The sequence below is a fragment of the Acomys russatus genome, chromosome 1 (genome assembly GCF_903995435.1).
Source record: "Acomys russatus chromosome 1, mAcoRus1.1, whole genome shotgun sequence".
In the NCBI taxonomy this organism is placed as follows: domain Eukaryota; kingdom Metazoa; phylum Chordata; class Mammalia; order Rodentia; family Muridae; genus Acomys; species Acomys russatus.
In genome coordinates this window covers 91,731,935-91,752,160 of record NC_067137.1, presented here as the reverse complement: position 1 = coordinate 91,752,160, position 20,226 = coordinate 91,731,935, and the positions used below count along the sequence as shown (strand labels likewise).

Sequence of the window (20,226 nt, the reverse complement as noted above, 5' to 3'; positions counted from 1 at the left end):
CAGAAAACATGCTACAATGTAACTAAGCAACAGAAGGGTACTTACAAGAATATATAATTGAAAGATATTTACAACAGATTAAGTGAAAAATGCAGCTTATATCAAGTATAAGATTTTCTTGAGTCTGTGTGGGAAGCCATGCCAAATTCTGCCATGTCAGAAATCCTGTGCTTAAGCTGTATGCTGTGACCTTCGAGCTGCTGACCTTTGCCTCACGAGGTCTTGTGTTCCAGGCTATCCTTGGACTATTTACCTCTGAAAGAAGTAGGGAAGTCCCAACTTGGAACCACCTAGAGAACTAGGAAGTTCTTACAGGGAGCGATTTAGGCTATTGTATTCTTGCCTGGGGGCTAGGGTGAGTGAGATTAGGATAGATTCTTTTGACCTTGCTCTCTATATATTCTTCTAGTAGGGCATTAAAGTGAATCTGGATCAGAAATTTCCTGACTTGATTCATTTTTTCTCGCGTCTCTGTATCCTACTTTCAATCCCCACTCCCTCTTTCAGGTGAACCCTGATTCGATTTTTCCTGCGGGCTGGGGCACGACAAGTCTGCACACAAGACTAGGGTGGCTTGGAATACAGAAGCCTCCACATCAACCTGCTAGGATTACAGGTGTGTGCCCTGACTTCTGCATGTGTAAATTGCCCTGTGTCAGATCTTTGGTGTAATCATGATGCAGGGGCATGACTGTCTTAGGCTGTTAAAGGCCGACGCCATGGATACTGATTTGGTCCTCCAAACACGCTAGTTCCTTTGTTCTGCTGTGAGATTACAACTTGCGCAGGACAAGAGTGCAAACCTATCGCTGCATGCATCCATGCCCACCCTGATCTCCTTACCTTGGACAGAGTACACACACTGTCACATCCTCAAGGCAGGCACGGTCATCTCTTACCTTGGACCGTTGCTGTCTTTCCTCCTTGTTGAACAGTTGCCTTGCTCAGCTTTGCCTCGCTGATCTGGAAATCCACTCGCGCGCCGATCTACAACTTCTCCAGCATCAAGTGCCCTGTGCAGTCGATAGTTGACCATCTTCAGAACAATGAAAACAGCAGCTACCACGGGGCAATAAACTGCTACTATAATCATCGAAGAAGGAAGGGCCTTTAAGAGAAAGTAAATATATGTACTTTAGAATACTTTGTTTTACTCAATTCTGGCAATCTGTACCTAAAGTAATGAAGTTATACACAAAGCAATTATACTACTAAGTTGCAAAGTTAAAGGACTCCACTGCTCCAAACAGAGGCCACACATACTGAGCGCCGAAATGTGCCTTAGTTTAGACTAAGTATGAAAAAATATAACGTCAGTGCTTATACTGACTGCAGGTGGAATAACAGTTGAATTTTGTTTTCTAAAAATTATTGAAAATAATTTTACTTCCTATGACTACTACAAAATTTAAAATTACCTGTGTGGCCCACACTACATTTTACTGCACAGTGCCAGTGCTAACAAAGTCAGAGGGCGGGGGGAGGGCAGTTCAAACTGAATAGCTAAGATATCACATCACCCTGTATGTAAGATGTGAGCAAGTCATGGGTGTGACCCAAATATAGCCCCTGTTTATGCTCTCTGTGGAAGAGGCGCTGGGGAGATGGCTCAGTAGTTAAGAGCACGTGTTGCTCTTGCCAAGGTTCTTAGTATCTACATGGTGGTTAACAGCCATCCATAACTCCAGCTCCAAGGGATCTGATGGCTCGTCTGTCCTCTATGAACACAAGGCACACACATAGTGCACATATGCACATACAGACAAAACATTCATACACATAAAATAAACTATGTAGGCCTAATTTGAAGAATGAACAAAGAACAGAAGAATTCAGAACTTAAAGTAACCAATGCATTAGTAAGCCAGTCAGCTATCCTGGAGACTAAAGACCCATTCTATGCGAGTACTGAGTAACTGGAGACCTGAAAAACAGGGAGGCAGGCTTGGGGACAGGCCACCTGGAAGGTATGGACTCAGAGGTACCACTGGCAGACAGCATCAAACAACCCTGAACTTCCATTTGTGCAGCTGCAGATCCCATGTGTTATCATCAGAGTCAACCTCAGCCATTGCCATGCAGAACCCCGAACAAGCTTAGGAAGGGGAGCCTCGATGCAATGGTGGTGTGAAATCGGAAGGGTCTCCTTTGACAAGCACAGCGTCACGATACCCACACGTGGTGTTGCATTTGTTTGAGTGACCTGAAGCGCAGGCTAGAACCATAAGGCCTGACCACAGCTTTTGTGTCGGAATAGAGCAGCAGGTGTACATTGGCTCTTAGAATACTTGGGCTAAGAAGCCCTGCATATTAATATAATTAAAGTTAAACTGTTGAATATAATTTAAAATGTCTCCAGATAACTAGTTTAGCCTTGAGATTAAGTTTAAATATCTATTTTCTTTTTTTTTCTAATTATTAAATACCAGATCTAGATGTACTTTGAAAGATTTATCAGGTAAATACTTTAAAATGCTCAATTTATAAATGCAATTTAAATTAAAGAAGTCTTAAAGTACAAAAATTAAGCCTCTGACTTGATACCCTATGAGCATATACAGGGGGAGGTAATCCCCCTCAGGAACAGTCATAGGAGAGGGGAATAATGGGAAAATGGGAGGGAGGGAAGAATGGGAGGATACAAGGGATGGAATAAACATTGAGATGTAACAAGAATAAATTAATAAAAAAAATAAAAGAAAAAAAAATCCATCATATCATGCAAAAAAAATTAAGCCTCTGTAAAATGATAGTTCTTTTAAAAACCTAATATTCACTATAAAAACAAAATGTCCTGAATATTCTTCTGAACAAAAAAAAGACCACTCTTCAAACACACACACACACACACACACACACACACACACACACACACACACACGGGATGGGGGAGGGCACCATTGATATAAACAGAGACAGACAGACAGACAGACACCGGCAGAGACCAGCCAACCATTTGGAGAATCTGCATAAGTTCTGAGTGGTGTTGGCTTCCTTATGAAATTTCCAAAGAGAAATAGAATCCCTGAAGGCCAATTAGTTCAACATCTCCATTTCCTGATAGGATACTGAGGTACACTAAATTTGGGAGACTTAACCAAGATTACCCATCTTAACAAATCCTAACACTAAGAGAAGTCACACGCCTATTTCAGCACACATCATAGACACATACCAACTCCATTTTCAAACAGAGTCTATTCAAAACAGGTCAGTTCCACCCTAACCCGCCACAGTCCATATGGAGGTAAAGTGGCTAAATATATTAAGTGGACAGAAAGGAAATAACTAACATCAGTGTCAAAGTAATGGAAATGCCAGTCAACAAACAGTAGAGTACTTAGTTTTGGATTGTCAAAGACTGCCAATGCCCAAAACTTAATAAATTCCAATCTTCACACCCCAAAATACTGCGAAGAACAGTGTAAACAAACCCGCTGAAAATGAGGCTTAAAGTCAAAGAAGAAAGTCACTGTTTTGAAAATATGCTAGTCACAGAAAGACTGAAATGAACTTTGCTCTAAGAAATTTAAGAAGATCTGTACATACTAGAAACCAGGGTCAGGTCAGTAACAGTTGTTTTTCTACTCAAATTACAAAACTGCTCTTTTATTTTTGCATCCTGTGCTTCATGTGCCTGAGCCCTCACCATGTCAGTCCCAAGCCCTCTGGGGACAAAAGCTGTCTCCCTTTAAGTTTCACCTTTCCTGAAGTGGGTGAAAGTGCGGACCTACTGGACTGCTGAGCGCTGCATTGAACCTGCCCTTTCCTCCTTTACTGCCTGCGAAACTCAACTGATTCCTGGACAGCTGGCTGCATTAGAATTAAGTCTTTTGGTTTTTTTTTGTTTTGGTTTGGTTTTTTTGAGACAGGGTTTCTCTGTGTCCTGGACTCCCTTTGTAGACCAGGCTGGCCTTGAAGTCAGAGATCCTCCTGCCTCTGTCTCCCGAGTGCTGGCATTAAAGATGTGCACCACCACGCCCGGCTTAGCATAAAGTCTTAAGGGACCATGAGCCTTGTCTACAATTATGATTCACCACACTCCAAGGAAATTATAAATGGTGTTTGGTTTATAGGGCAAACACCTAAACTGAGCACACACAAAATAACCGCAAAGTAGTCAGCTCACAGGTTTTCTACTGTATGGATTACAGGGCAAGAGAAATTGTATTTGTGTATGTGTGTGTGTGTGTACATGGTGCATATGTTGAGTGTTCATGTGTGTTACAGCACATGCACATGTGCGTGTGAATGTGCAGGCCAGAGGGATCTGCCTTAGCCACTTTCCACCTTATTTTTCAAGACAAGGTCTTTCACTGAACCTGGAGCTCACTGACAGGCTGGCTGACCAATGCTGGTCCTCTGCTGGTGGAGTGAACACTCCAAGCTCAAGTACTGGGATCTAAATCCAAGTCCTCAGACTCACACAGCAAGCACTTGATGGATCGAGCTGTCTCCTCAGCTCCTTGTTTGAAATGGCATTATATTAGATATGCGTATGTGTTTTCAAGGCAAGAGTGCTCAGAAATACTCAGAATTCTAACTAGCAACAAGCATCAAGTCCAGGGAAACTAGGCTCTTTGGGGGAAAAAACAAAAGATGTGAGACATATCTGCTTATCATGCTTAAAGTATGATTTGTGTGCACTGTTTGACCTAGCAAGTTCTACAGAGTTTTAATCTTTCTGGAAGGGAACTATTGACTTCACAGTAATTCTGCTCTACAACAAATAATCTTCAGAAAGTTCTAGTTTTACATTCAAGTTATAGTGTTCTATTGTGAGTGTTACCTTAAGTTAATGCACAGCCACAATCCCTAGGTGCTAAGACCCAGTCTGTCCTCTCATTACATAAGAGCTGGTCAACATGGACAAGCTGACTTTCTAACTCTTTTAAGAAACCACGAGCAGTGGACAGCAGGGATGAAAAGGCGGCAGAGCAGCTGGCATCTTCTGGTGGACAAACAAGGCCCTCATTAAATAACCATAAAGGTCAGAGCTCTGAATGTGCGAGATAAAGGCCTGTGGCACCATCAGCAGCTCCTCGCACGCCCTGGGCAGTGGATCTCAGCAGCCTTCTGTCCCACACAGTATAAAACTGCATGGGAACAAAGTTAAAAACGGCAGCCTAGAGGGTTCACTTCTCTGGTGTGATAGCTGGATGGTTTTGTGGTTCTTGAGAACTTGTTGGTAACACCCAGGTATCAAGCCAGTGTGGACACAACCCAGTAGTGTGTGGTATAGGGTAACAGAATGACAGGCACATCACTTGTAAGTGACATTGAGGCTATAAAAGGTTTAAACTATTCATCTTTAAAGTAAGGCACCGTCTATGCTTTCTTTGGGGGCTTCTATAATTGTACCTCCCTCGTTATTTAAGGTGCTTTTACTAAATTTAGATATCACAGACTAAAGTAGCATTTAGAAAACCTGATAAAGATCTGTGTGCACACATACAGGCAAGACCCATGAGGAACGCCTTCAAAGTAGTAACAAACAGGTTAAAAAAAACAAACAAACAAACAAAAAAAAAAAAAACAGTAAAGGCAAGAGACTGGGAGCAATGGGGAGCAAGCCATACAAAGAAAAGAAATATAAACGGCCAATAAAAGCTGCATGAGAGGCTGGAGAGATGGCTCAATGGTGAAGAACTCTGCCTGTTTTAGCGAAGCCAGGTTTGATTTCCAGCACCAACATGCTAGTTCACAACTCTCTATATAACTCGAGTCCGGTTCCAGAGGTCCCGATGCCCTCCTCTGGCCTCTGAGGGCACCAAGCACGTAAGCAGTATGCAGACATACATGTAATGCAAGCCAGGCACTCATACACCATAAAATTTATTGTGTGTGTGTGTGTGTGTGTGTGTGTGTGTGTGTGTGTCTGTGTTTCTTTTGGTTTTTTTGTGACAGGGTTTCTCTGTGTAGCCCTGGTTGTCCTGGAACTCACTATGTAGATCAGGCTGGCCTCAAACTCACAGAGATCCACCTGCCTCTGCCTCCCAAGTGCTGGGATTAAAGCTGTGCCACACATGCCCAGCTTAAAATAAAAATTTTAAATTAGAAGGCAGGCATGGTGCCGCATGCCTGTAATCCCAGCATTCTGGGAGGCAAAGGCAGGCAGTCTGCTGTTGAGTTTGAGGCCAGGCTGTTCTACAAAGTGAGTCCAGGACAGCCAAGGCTATACAGAGAAACCCTGTCTCAAAACACAAAAACAAATTTAAATAAACACATAAAAATACCATTTGGTTTCATTAATAATAGGTAATACAACTTTAATATAATGTAAAACAATACCAACATACCATCTAATGTTCTGTGTAGATGTGAAGTATAAATACCCTGAACCCAGTCAGCCTGATGCTGCAAGTCTGTACTGCCAAGCCTTGCAGGAGTGTTATAAATTCAACGCCAGCCTGAGCAATTTAAATGAACTCATCTCCAAATAAAAACAAGAGGACTGGGGGTATAGTTCAGAGGTTGAGCATTTGCCTAGCAAACATGAGGCCATGGGTTCAATTCTTAGTACCACTAAATAACAAGGCAAAACAACCCCCCCCCAATATAACTCTGTAGCTTGCAAGAAGAAGAAGGAAGAAGGAAAAGGGGGAGGAAGAGGAGGAGGAGGAAGGAGGAAGAGAAGAAATACTACTACTACTACTAATAATAATAATAATAATAGCAGCAGCCAATTTCAACCAAGACCTAACATTTTAAGCATAAAATTGAAATTCTAATAAAGACAGTACTAGATAACTTTTACAAGTAGGAGGAAATCTTAACTGAAAATCATCGAGACCAAAGCAACTTGGAGAGGAAAGGGTTTACTTGGCTTATACGTCCACAGCACTGTTCATCAGTAAAGGAAGTCAGGGCAGGAACTCAAGCAGGGCAGGAACTTGGAGGCAGGAACTGATGCTGAGGCTATGGAGGGGTGCTGCTTACTGGCTTTTTTCTCCTTCTTACAGAACCAAAGACCACCAGCCCAGGGATGGCGCGACCCACACTATGCTGGGCTTTCCCACATCAGTCACTAGTTAAGAAAATGCCTTACAGTTGGATCTTGTGGAGGCCATTTTCTCAGCTGACGTTCCCTCCATTCGGGCAGGCCCCTAAGTTGAAACAGGAGGCACTTGAGTGCAATGTGGCATTCTTGCCACAGTGGAGCAAAACCAAGACAAACAAAGGCCTAGCTGGTGAGGAGAGTCTACAGTGAGGACACATGTGTAGATGATGGTGCCCTTCCCAGGCACAAAGGCGCCTACCACCACAGTGCTCCATTCTCAAGTCATGTCTGCAGTTTCCCATTTGGAATCATCAGACAGTTGCTGACATCTCCAGTTGAAATTGAAGTGAAACTATGGTACTTTTCACTCAAAGGATGGGTCACTGGTAATTGACATGACCATAATTTGATCAACTAACAACTGGCTTGTATTACTTAATTATCCTATCAGCCTGCAATAGCCCTGTCCAGCTACTGGAAATAAGCTTTGAATTACAATTGAGTTGTATGGATTCAGTGCCTCACATTAGAATAGAAATATATATAATATGTGTGGAGATTAGTCTGAAATTTGATTTCTATATCAATGGGCCAAAGCTAATATTATTTTGTATCAATATATGAAATTATTGTTAGTAGCAAATAAGGCTTTAGGTTTAGGAGTAGATTTAATAGTCTACTTTTTATCCTAGCATCCCTATATATATTTCTATGTCAACCACCAGCCTATTTTTAATCACAAGAATATACATTCTAGGTTTAACAGATAGATATCATCCTATAGATAGATAAGGTAAAAAGTTAGATACCGTCTTCAATGCCTCAGAGACCTACAGACTATGGCATTTAAGAAGCTTTTAATATCTTAAAGATTCTTTGACAACAAGACAAGTTAGTTCCTGGCAACACCCAGCCTACCTCAAAAAGATGATAACCATCAAAGATCTTCCTTATGGAGATGGCTTCAAATGTGGCAAACAAGCCACTGGGCAACATGTCCTTGTTTCTGCCACAGGCAGAATTCTGCCTGAAAATGGGCAAGCTTGGATACAAGCAGAGTTGATGGCCAAACTCTCCCAAGACAGGGCAAGCAAGTCCTCAATAGTTCCTGCCTCACAAATATGTCTGTCAGCTATTGGGCCAGAAGGCTGACGATGATGCTCCAATGTTACAGATATGAGTTTTGGGTGACTGTTCAGGAAGTAAACTGTTTCTTTTTCTTTTTTTCTTTTCTTTTTTTTTTTTTCCATTTTTTTTTCTTTTCTTTCTCAGTTTGGAAGCTCCTAATCTGCACTTCCGTTTCACTCAAGTAATTAAGTTTTATTCCTTCTCAAGTCTCTGATGGGGTTGAAGACCAGATAGCTTAGTCTTACAACTAACCTGAGCTGTTTAGGAGTTAAGAGGCTTTTAGGTCTAGATAGAGGTTTTGAGTTAACAGAGATGACATATGATCAATATTGATTCTCATTCAGAATTTTAGCTTCACCAAGACAGGAAAGATGTTTTCAGTGCCGAGCGTGGTGGCACATGCCTTTAATCCTAGCACTCGGGAGGCAGAGGCAGGCAGATCACTCTGAGTTCAAGGCCAGCCTGGTCTAAAAGGGAGTACAGGACAGCTAACACAGAGAGACCTTGTCTCGAAAAAAAAAAAAAAAACAACAAAAAAAGAATGTAACATTCATATGATCCCTGATTACTTTGTGGTTCTTCTTGCTGTATGTAATTTTTCTACTTATGTGTAACAATATAAATGTATATGCCAAAAATAAAATAAAATAAAATCTTAAAAATAGATGGGTCACATTTCTTTTAAAAGATAAGGAGACGAAGCCTCCAAAACTCTGGCTGGTACCAGAGTCTGGAGAGAACTCAGGCAGTAGGGGGACACAAGAGGAAGGGCGTGAGTCTCACTGAGGCCAGTCTGCTGCCCCCCAGGTCATCTAGGCAATGTCCCTAGAGCCCCTGCAAGGACACCAGTGCAGTAACCCTTGTGCTGGAGGAGCCTTTCTGGTTAGAATCAAGTTGCCTGTGAGAAGAAGGCAAGCTGAGGAGCAAATCAAACAGTGCCTGGCAAGGTGGTACCCGAGGAGCCGCCATCCAGCACGACTCTCACTGGAGAGCCTGCACTCACTGCCCTGACATGTGTCCAGAGGAACTGGAGCAGGGGTGATAAGTCAAGGATGATGGTCCACCTCTGCCAACTTAAGTATGCTTTTATCATCCATGATCCAGAAAGGGGCACAAAGGAAGCCGTTGCAAGTTATATGAATTTTTCCCCACACTGGTTGTCACAAAAAGAAGAGACTGATCAAAATGGCCTGGCATGTACTGTAACTGCCCTGGCCCTAAGGATGAAGGTAAGGAGAACACAGTGCATCATACAATGACGTACTCGAAGAATTTCTACATTATTTTGGCCAGAACAGGAAAAATACAATAATAGCCAGTTTGGTTGTTGTGTAAATTTGGAAGCACATGAAAGACAGGAAGTTTTGTCTCCCACACAGGAAGGTCAGGAGGGAAGTTTTCTCTCCCTCAAGAGCCAACGGGTACATCATACAAAGTACAGAAAGGTTTTCACATGCTGAGAACATCTTTTTAGATATGATGTTATACTTTGGTTAGGCCAAGACTACAGCCAAGAGTCTGTCACCTGCCACTAAAACACCATCACTGAGCCAAGGAGAGCGGCCTCACAAATGGGCCTTCACAAAAGGGGAGGAGCCCTGCTGTATTCCCTCAGCAATCAATCAGGCCTGAGAGCCCATGTTCACTCAGAGTGTGGGGGCAAGTTCACAGAGAAGCACGTGGCCTCCAGGGTGTTTGTGGGCACGCGGTGGCCAACAGTAGAGTGAGTGGGTCTGTGGCATGCACGGATCGGGAAGAACGCGTGTCTTCTTATAAGTAAGCATCGCTGTCAGGTATGCATTTCATTCTGCCACAGCAGATGCTGCTTTGACTACTGAAGAAGAAACTATTGTTTGGAGATAACTGTTAGTTTGGTTCCTGTAGAGCCCTTCTTATTGATTTGTTTTAATATATAAATGATTTGCCAGGATTTCAATGATATCCCAAGTGGAAACCAGAGGATACTGATTGTTGCTGTGATAGAGTATTTTTCTCTAAAGAGTACTGCATATAAAGAAGTATGGTCCATTTTGCGACTTAGAATAGGAAAAGAGAGGGGGAGTGGGGGAGGAAAGATCTGGGTCATGAGAGAGTCCCTATCTGGGTATATAAAGTGGAGAGGAATTGAAGAGGACACCTGACACCAACCCCTGACCTTCACACACAAACACACCAAAGAGAGACAGACAGACTGGGGGGGGGGGGGACGGTGAGTACACAAAAGAATATTTTTGTTGTGTCCTCTCTCAAAGGAGGGAAGAAAAAAAGAGAGATGCTGAGGAGCAAGCAGCGACACAGCCACAGCACAATTCCATCCTCTGATTCTGGTAGCTTATTCTTAGCACAAGACATTGTGACACTTCTGACAGGACTCTTGAGGAAGCCAGTGGAGTCATGGGAATATTCAGAGTAGAATTACTACTTGTGAGATGACCTTATATTTCAGTTCCAAACACCAAGTGAGTGATTCTCCCTCTAGCCCAGCACTCTGCTTGGTAAAAGCAGCTTTTGGAGGACAGCCACCTCCTTCGGCAGCAATGCAGGGACACATGCTTCCTGCCTATGCTTTGTTTTGGATTCTGGATGGGCTGTTGTGTGTGCTGTGCACTGCTAAATGCTTTATGTAGCAGCAACTCCTTCACCCTTGGCCTCACTTCATGAGGCTGCCTCTATTAGTCTCCTATTTTACAGACAGAAAAGCTGAGGTACAAAGAAGTCAGTTGTTTGTAGTCTCAATGGAGGACACTAAAGGGTAATCTGGCTCTATAGCCAGGAGTCAGTATTCTTTTTAAAAAATATTTTTAAAGCATTTAAAAAACATCTTCCTGACAGAAAGTGTCCATCCTTGGGGGTCACAGTGTAAGGCTTTGATACACTCATATGCTCTGTACCGATCAACTCAAGAAACCTGGGTTATTCACCATCTCAAAATTTTATTACTTCTTTGGGAGGAAAGCATTCAAAATCCTCTCCTCTCCCTAGTTTCCGTTCTGTGGTACAATACAGTTAACCACAGGCAGCCTCTGAACATAGAGCACCCCCACTTACTCCTATCTGCTTCTGACTTTGAATCCATCAGCAAATCATGTGAGTGTGAGCATGCATGCACACACGCGCATGTGCATGTCTGTAAAGACCAGTGAGTACTCCCAATCCACAGACGACCTGCTGTAACACCCACTCGGCTGTCACTAAACAAGAACACCCACAAGCAGATATGCACAAATGAGCACAGCATATTACAGTAAAACTCTACAGCCAATGAAATTTGAATTTTATATGAGCTTCATGTCACAAAATAGCACTTTTGATTCTTTTCAGCAATAAAATAAAGCAAGAAACTAATTGGGCATGGTGGCATTTGGGAGACTGCCAAGAGTTCAAAGCCAGCCTGAACTACACATACTTGGTGAATCCCAGGTAGCATGGCCTCTCTAACTAATAGAGACCCCAAGCGAAGCATCAGCACGTCTCCCTCACTTGCCGACTGCAACCCCAGAACTTCCATAACACCAATGTCCTCCACAGCAGAGCAGAGGAAAGCAGCACCAGGATAGGGCGGCTCCTTCATGACGTGTGCATGCTCCCCGAGTGAAGGCACACGGAGATCTGGATGGCTTATCTTGGTTAGTCTCTGGGTGAAGGACTTTAAGGAATTTCAGGGTACTTATAAAGCATTAGCTGGTGAAAGCACACAGCATATGTACAGGAAGCTGTGACCATAGACATACCTCTGTTTTGGTGTCTTCCTCTTTAATGGGAAAATTTATCAGCATACACTAGGAAACACTGCTGCGGTATTCTTGAGTATAACTGGCTCCCCAGATTCACTAAAAGACCCAAATGCCTGTATCACTACTTAACCATTTTGAAACAGACACTGACCAAGGGCTAGAAACAACACATTAAAAGAAAATGTAAAAATAGATAAAAACATGAAGAACAAGTTTTGGCTCTCTAAAAAACAAGGTGTAAGAGATATATAAGATTTAAAAAAACATTTCTGTTAGCTCTTCAATATAAATATTCCAAAGCTCATTTCTATACTCCCTTAAATTAGGTATTTTTTTCTTGAGATATTTAGCTATAATTTGCAAACTGCTAGACACAACTGACACACCCCCAAGCCATACTTTATTGTTTTATGATACATTATAATATAGTACCTGCTATAAAAACAAATTGATGAGCAGGGCATGATGGCGCACACCTTTAATCCCAGCACTCGGGAGGCAGAGGCAGGTGGATCTCTATGAGTTTGAGGCCAGCCTGGTCTACAAAGTGAGTCCAGGATGGCCAAGGGGGATAAATATTCACCATGCCTGGCCTGTAAATGCTAGCTTCTGAGGAGGCTTAAGGCAGGGAGGATCACAAGTTCAAGGCCTGCCTGGACTACAATGAGTTCATGGCCAGCTCAAACAACCCAGTGAGACCCTTTCTCAAAGTCAAAAGAGAACTGGAAACGCAGTGCACTGGTAGTGTGTGCCCAGCACAAATCCCCAGCAACAGTTAGCACTGCCACAAAGTCACAATCTGAGAGCAGTCTCCCCATAGGTCCATCAGAATTTCAGCCAGACCTATAGCTACTTTCACTAGGTTCAAGTGACCAGCTGTGCAAAGAACTATCATCCTGCGTGAGCACGCATGAGTAGGCACGTGGCTCTGTGTTCTAGCTCGTACTGTGCACCTGGAGCTGTGCTGGGTAGAGAGGACAGTGTACTCCACCTACTGTGCTCCTGGAGCTACTTAGGGGAAGGAAGAGAGTATACTCCACCTACTGTGTGCAAAGAGCACTTTTGGCTTATTTGGGGCAGACAGAGACAAGCTTCCTTTAGTGTGTAGAAGGCAGTGTTACAGCTAGACACCTCTGGTTTCTGGTCTGGAAAGAATGTTGGAGAGAAAGAAGGGATGCCTGCAGACTTACAAAATGACTGCTTGTCAAGACGAGAGGAGCCTGAATCAAAAGGAGAAGGACACTTTTCAATAAGCTTTCCAGCTGTCACTTCCATGCTGCCCTCAGAGGACTGCCAAGAGGTCCCACAAGCAGCAGTCATCGCCCTCCTCTGGGGGTTGAGGTAAAGCTTTCGAGTTAGATGTTTTCCTCCAGAGATGGCAGCACACAGGGAAAGCAGAGCACTGCTCCAACGCCGAGGTTCAAGCATACTTCCCCACACGGAAAGTATACCAATCCAACCACACGATAGGTCACATTAATGTCAGAGGCCTGGCTCGGAAAGTCTAACAAACTTAGAAAATATCTCCCCAAAAGGCGACGAACCCAGGTAGCTTCAATTTTGAATTCTGTCTGTAATTCGAAGGAAATTGTTAAGAGTACTAGCTACCATCTTCTATTTGCATCCCATACTTATGCCACTCCATACAAATTTATATTTTTAGCTTCAGGTGATTGCACTTTTTAGGGCAACAGTGGTCAAGAGACTGAACAGCAGCACATCTCACTCAGCAGCAGCAGGCGCCGCATTACTCTGACAAGTCAAGCGCTGTACCAGCTGTACCAGGTGGGCAGCCTGAAGCAGCAAGAAGAGGCATGGAATGAAAACCCTGCGAAACAAACTCAAAGTCCACCGTGTATCTGCTGCACTAAAATAATCTTGTATACTTTATGCTTTTTAAAAACAAAAGTTCCCAAGGGGGCTTTGAGGGCACTTGGGTTTATGAATTTGAATGAACAGGTTTAGACATAGTCTTTTCCTACTTGTACTTTAAATAACCTGGTTCAGTTTATTCACCTAAATCTTTACCACAGAACTGTGTATATCTTAAAAGCTGTTATTCATTATCTGCATAAGCTTACATATTAACTGCTGCAGTATTAATAATTTGAGTTACAAAAAAAATAGTTTGAGTTACAATGCTGAATGCATACAATGCAATAACACTGCTAGATTTTTTTTAAACATCAGTTCATTTGTACTTCACTAAGGGCTTTTTTCTGATTTACTTGTTTCTGTTCATTCCATATATATTCCTATCTTCAACAATTCATTGGCATGGCATTCAATATTTATACATTGTAAGTTGTAATACTAGTAACAGTGTAATCTATGTAAAGATTAAAGATGTTTAAGCCTTTTAAAAGCCAAGTCATGTTGCCAGTACACAAAGGGAAGCAGGAGGCAAAATATAACTGGGCAGGTAGCAAGTATGCAGGAAATCTACAAAAAACCGAAGATGGGTTTGCTTTCCTTGCAGAGGAACGATTCTCCATATCCGTGGATTCCACATCTGTGGACTCAATCAACAACAAAATAAAGATATTCATGGGTTAAAAACTCCAGAACTATAAAGGAGGCTCAGGCGTTAGAAGTACTTGCTGCTCTTGCAGAGGGCCCGGGCTCAGGTCCAGCACACACATGGTGGCTAATAACCATCTGTAGTTCCAGTCCAGGGATCAGACACCCACTTCTCACCTCTACACACAGGGTGGACATCCATGCAGGCAGGCAGAGCACTCACATACACAGAATAAAGGAAGCTAAGAAAAGTGCTAGGGGCTCTGAATGTGAACACGCTTCTTCTTGTAACTCTGTAAACAACACAGCCTAACCAGCATTGACACAGCACTCATGTGTGGCGTATGATGCAGACTTACATACATACACAGACACTACCCACATCATTTAAGGGGATGGAGCATTCTGGATGGTGGCATGGGAAGGTCCTGGAACCAATCCTGCAAGAACACCAAGGGACCACTGTGTAGGTCATATGATGGATGAGAGGTGAAATTCTGAAAACAAGATCAGGATGACGGCTGGAGGGCAGAGAGTGGAATGCTGTTTCACAGCATATCTTCTCCTGTTTCCAAAACCATCTTTAAATTATTACAGAGAGCAAAGGGGAATAAACAATTTTCAAGTAATTCCAGAGGGGCCTCTAAATGGTCCCTATCTAAAAAGATTTGTCAAAGACAGGCCGCTGTGGGACTTCTCAAGCCTGGATATGACTAAGAAGCCTGCACATGCAACACACCCGACACCCGACAGCCTAAACCGTCATGGAACTGATGGTCCAAAATCCTTTCCAAAAGCATTCCATCCTCTGAACTCCATCCTCTGAACTGAATCTAATGAGACAGCCTCGAAGCCTTAGCAGACCTAAGCACAACTGCAAGCAACTGACACATCTAGAACTTATAACCGTTAGAGCAAATAAAAGCACAGAGCTAACCGTATCACACATCCGGGAGGACCTGCAGAACGGCATCCTTCGTGTCTTCCAGAGGATATCATTTGGAGACTGCGCTCAACCGCAAACCCCAAACTCAAGTCTGAGAGGATTATTATGTGAGAAGTGACTTGCAAGGTCTCGGTAATGTTCTGATTTATATGTGGTTTTCTGAGTAAACCCAACCACTCTGAAAAGAGTGTGGGGTGTTCTACACTAAGAATCATCTTAATTACCATCTCCTTTTATATATCAGTGGTGACATTACGGCACAGCCAGTCCCAGGGTAAATGGAGCCTGAATTTCCATATGGTAAATAAAAGGACCAGAAGCTATCTCACAAAATCTCACTTCAACAACCTCATGCCTGTGCTGATGCAGTCAACAGAGTGATGTTCAGGGAGAAAGGGAACTAATACTCGGTCAACATTCATGCTATAGGACGGCAGCTAAGTCCTCTAGTTACTATGCCTCAAAAAACACCATTTCTGCCTGACAGGATTACCATATACATAAAAAAATAATAAGATCCTGCTTTCACACAGAACTATAACCATATTCCTATAGACAGTACACTACGAAGTCATAAGAAAGTCACAACATAATAGCTCAACTTACAGCTTTGAGATATGATAAATTATAGTTATATTAAAACTAGATCAAGTAGAAATAATTTAAAATATTAATATACACAAAAATTAGATTATCAAGTTAGTTAGTTATATTCTTGTTTCATTAAAAACCAGTGAGATAGAGTATAAGCTAACATAAAATAGAAAACCAGTAAGACCCATCAATCAGAAGTACATCAGCACTCCTAGGACTATGACCAGAACACATCCATCTTCTTTGTAGCACACCTGTCCCAATCTCACTCAATCGGCCTGCAATAGAATGACGCTACCCCATAATCCAGTTCTCCTTGTGAGTGCTAAAACTAGGCATGTATCACATGCCAGATTTAAAGTGAATTAAATGTGAAAAATATCTACTTGGGGTGGAGTGGGAGGGGAGGCAGACTCACAATTCCATGGGAGTAACCTGGACACCTGCAGTGCACACCACCTACCCGCTGGCTGGCTCACGGCTTATCCCCAGGCACACCGAGTCTCAGGCACTTTTCTAAGGGTTGCTTATACAGTAATAAATACAAACCCTTCTCCCCCAGAGCCCTTAGAATGACTCATCTGGTGTTTTATCTCATGATAATCCTTTGAAGAAGATACTGTTATTATCTCCAATTTCACAGCTAAAAAACTTGGGTTTTAAAATCATTTGCCCATAGCTAGTCAAAAAAAAAAAAAAAAAAAAAAAAAAAAAACAGGAACAGGATTATATCCAGTCTGTCTCTAAAACCCAAAATGTTTAGTTTCTTTAACATACTCTGTGCACATCTCTCTGTATTTTCAACTTAAAAACAAAAACAAAATACAAAGGTCGATGTCACACACACCCAAGAACTAATTTCTATTCTCTCGACTGCCATATCTGACAATGTTGTAGCACTGCTGATACTTTAATTCAAACAACCTCTGCAGTGAGAGCGTGTCCTCAGCCGGCATCCAGCAGAAGCCCATGGCATTGCCCAAACTATAATCATGTTAAAATCTTTCCCCCAAAGTCCCTATCCTTGAAACAGGCAGCTAGGTGCTGTCATTACATGTAAGGACTGCCAATCCTGACTTGTTCATAGCAGACTGGGCTGGACAGGGTCATAACAGACTGGGTTGGACAGCGTATGCACAGACTACACATGCTGCATCTCCGTGGCTGGGACGAAGGAGCAGGCGCAATGGCGGCAGCAGTGGCAGGGAGGAGATTAGACCAGTAAGTGAAAGGACATTAAAGTTTAATAACTCCATTTATAAAGTGTCACAGGACTAACCCCCATCCCAAATGATCAGAGACAAACGATCTCACTGTAAGTATATGGGGCCATAACTAAAGCCTGGGAGAGCAGTGCATTCTGCAAATGGACTGCCACAGCATCCACATAATATGCTAGTCAAGAAGCAAAGCCAGAATTACGGGTACACAGATGGTGATGCCAACGACAGCTCTGAGAGTTCTAGAGTCAGAACATATAGTGAAAACAACCAGGGGGCGGTTAGATCATCACAAATCAGTCACAGGCTGGCTTCAGAGCAGATTAATAAGCATCATCTTGCATGATTATATATAACAGAAGGATGGAAAGTGACCGTGGTGGGAGTCCCCGTGTCAAAACTAAGAACTAAACAGCCGAGGCCGTCTACAGTCCCGTGCCAGTGATCTACGTCCTAGCAGCTGATTCTTCATTTCTAAAACATGAGTGAAGTTCCTCCATTCACAGGCACACTGAGGCGTAGAGCAGAAAGCCTGAAAGAGTAGCGCATGGGTACATAGCAGCATAATAGATATTTATGTTTTCAATAATGTTTACACTTCAACGTGGCATGACAAAGACCCGCAAACAGATCTCTGATCACATATGATTAAGAGATACCGAAAAGCAGCTTAAAAACAGATGTCATAGCTAAGATTTGTGGAGCCTGACTGTATATAGATGTAAATATTAGTCTGATGATCAAGCAGAAGTGAATGGAAAACTGATGAATGATTCTGTAACACAGGAAAGAATTTCTATTCCAAACAAAACCACTAGAATTTCCATTAAAATACAAGAATTCTTATCGCAGTAAAGGACAAGACAAAACTGTCCATATTCCCAATGTTATTTAATACAGATGTGGAAAGCAATTATAGGAAAAAGAAGAGGATAACCAAAAAAGTAAAAAGTGGGGCTAACAAGATGGCTCAGCAGGGGAATGTGCTCACCACCAAGCCTGACAACCTAAATTAATCTCTAGAATCAAGTAAAGATGGAAGGCAAGGACTGAGCATGACAGCCATGCCTCTAACCCAGCACTGGGAGACGGAGGCGGGCAGAACAATGCTGAGGCCAGCTCAGCCTGCACAGCAAGTTCTAAGACAGTCTGATCTACATACTAAGACCCTGTCCTGTATCAAAAAGAAACAAAAGAAAAGAAAAGGGAGGCACGGAGGGAGGAACATGAGCACGTGTTAAAGAGATGGCTCAGCAGTTAAGAGCGCTAGATGTTCTCGCAGAGGACCTGGGATCGGTTCCCGGCATCCAGGAAAGCACTTTGCCACCCTCTGTAACTCTAGCTGTAGGCGATCCCATAACCTCTTCTGACCTCTGTGGCCACCAGGAGTGCACATGGCACACATACATACATATAGGCAAAACATCCACTAAATAAGAATAAATCTAAAAAAAAAGAAAAAATAAAGGTGTGTACCACTAACTACAGCCAGCATTACAAAGTCACCTTGGGGGTGGAGGATGGTTAAATACAGCTGGTTCCTAGACTGGCAAATCTGTCTCACAATGGCATCTTTAAAGATAACTGGGGAAGTCTGAAATGGACTAGATGATCCATCTTAGCAAATGCTCATCAGTTACCGTCAGTGGGGTACGACCATCATTACATGGGACATGAAGCCCAGAGAGGTCAAAGGTGACCGTCACGGTAGCAAACTTTGAAATGAGTCCCACAGACCTGTGTGAGATACCATGTATACAGTTCAAGCAACCAGGATTTTTCAAAGTACATATGGAATCTAGATGGAGATATGCATGATCATAAAGCTTTCTGCAACTTTCATGTTCATCTGAAAATCTTTAAGATAGTAGAAAAATAAGATTAATTGTATTGTTTAATAACACAGTTGCTGCAATATTCTCTGCCCATAAGGGAGTGATGATAAATTTAATATATTTTTAATAATATAATATATAATGTTTTTAGATTAGCTATACTTTATCTTTTCAAAACATCTTCCAATTGAGGACTTCATGTTACCAAAAATACCAAAAGGAAAACAATTTTAGGACCTCTATTTACCACCTGCGAAGCTCATGAGGTCAGGGGTGCTTGTGGGGATGATGTCCAAGACGGCATAACTGTAGCATAACAAAAGAAAACCAGGCTGAGCGCAAACGCTAACTGGCTCTGTTGCACTTACTTAATGGTCTGTTTTTTATCTTCTTTGACTGTCTCAGATACTTTCCCAAGGTGGTGCTCTTACAGCACAAACCAGTGTCTCAAAAGATTTAAAAAGTGACTCACTGAGAAGCCAATGTACACTAAATATATAACAACATAAAACTTGACAACAGTAAAACATTATACCCAAAAGCATATACTCTTTTAATGAACATTCTTTTCTTCAGAACAAAGCTCCATTTGCCTGGTAGGAAGGTTATGAAACCAGACAGCACAAAACACAAAGCTCATGGAGACCCAGCATACGGCAGGCAGAGCACCCCCTGCAGGTATGATCACCCTTGTGTATGTGGACTACCCCTGCACGAAGCATCCTAGGACAACACTCCAGGACACCAAAGAGATCAGCCATACCCTAGTTTCATCACCTTTAGTTTATAAATTAAGGGGGGCACTTCATATAGAAGACACAGATGCCCGTCCTGCCAAAGTAAGGTATCAAGACTTCGTTTTGGAGTCTTCATTGTGTACAATTCTGCATATGTCACATGTTTGTGTTCAAGTACCTTAGTACTAAAGGACGGCAGAACACAGTTCAAAAATACTCAGACTATTCCTTTCTGTCCACTTAAGATGTATCTTACAGAGGCACAAAATCTCTGAAAATATATATTTGGAAAATTGTGCAAGCCCTCAAAGACTACAATCCAGGCTTTTAGGGGGAAGAGAATGAAAAACAGCAGTTGAAGATGATATAGCACAGAGGTCTGGGATCAATCCCGGAGGAGAAAAGGTAATTGGCAAAATCCACACAAGACGATGATCCATTAATATCCTGTACCAATACTAATGTCTTCATTTGACAAACACACTGTGGCATGCAACATACAAAGAAGCTGG

At 42.4% G+C, this 20,226-nt stretch overlaps 1 protein-coding gene across 2 annotated transcripts in view; it reads right to left on the bottom strand.

Moving 5' to 3' along the window:
- Positions 1-20,226, bottom strand: part of Pcnx1 (pecanex 1) — a 151,773-nt gene that overhangs the window by 107,384 nt on the left and 24,163 nt on the right. For both annotated transcript variants that reach the window (XM_051148609.1, XM_051148601.1), the window contains exon 2: positions 900-1,108. In XM_051148609.1, the coding sequence (XP_051004566.1) occupies positions 900-1,108 (209 nt within the window). The remainder of the gene's footprint in view (positions 1-899; positions 1,109-20,226) is intronic.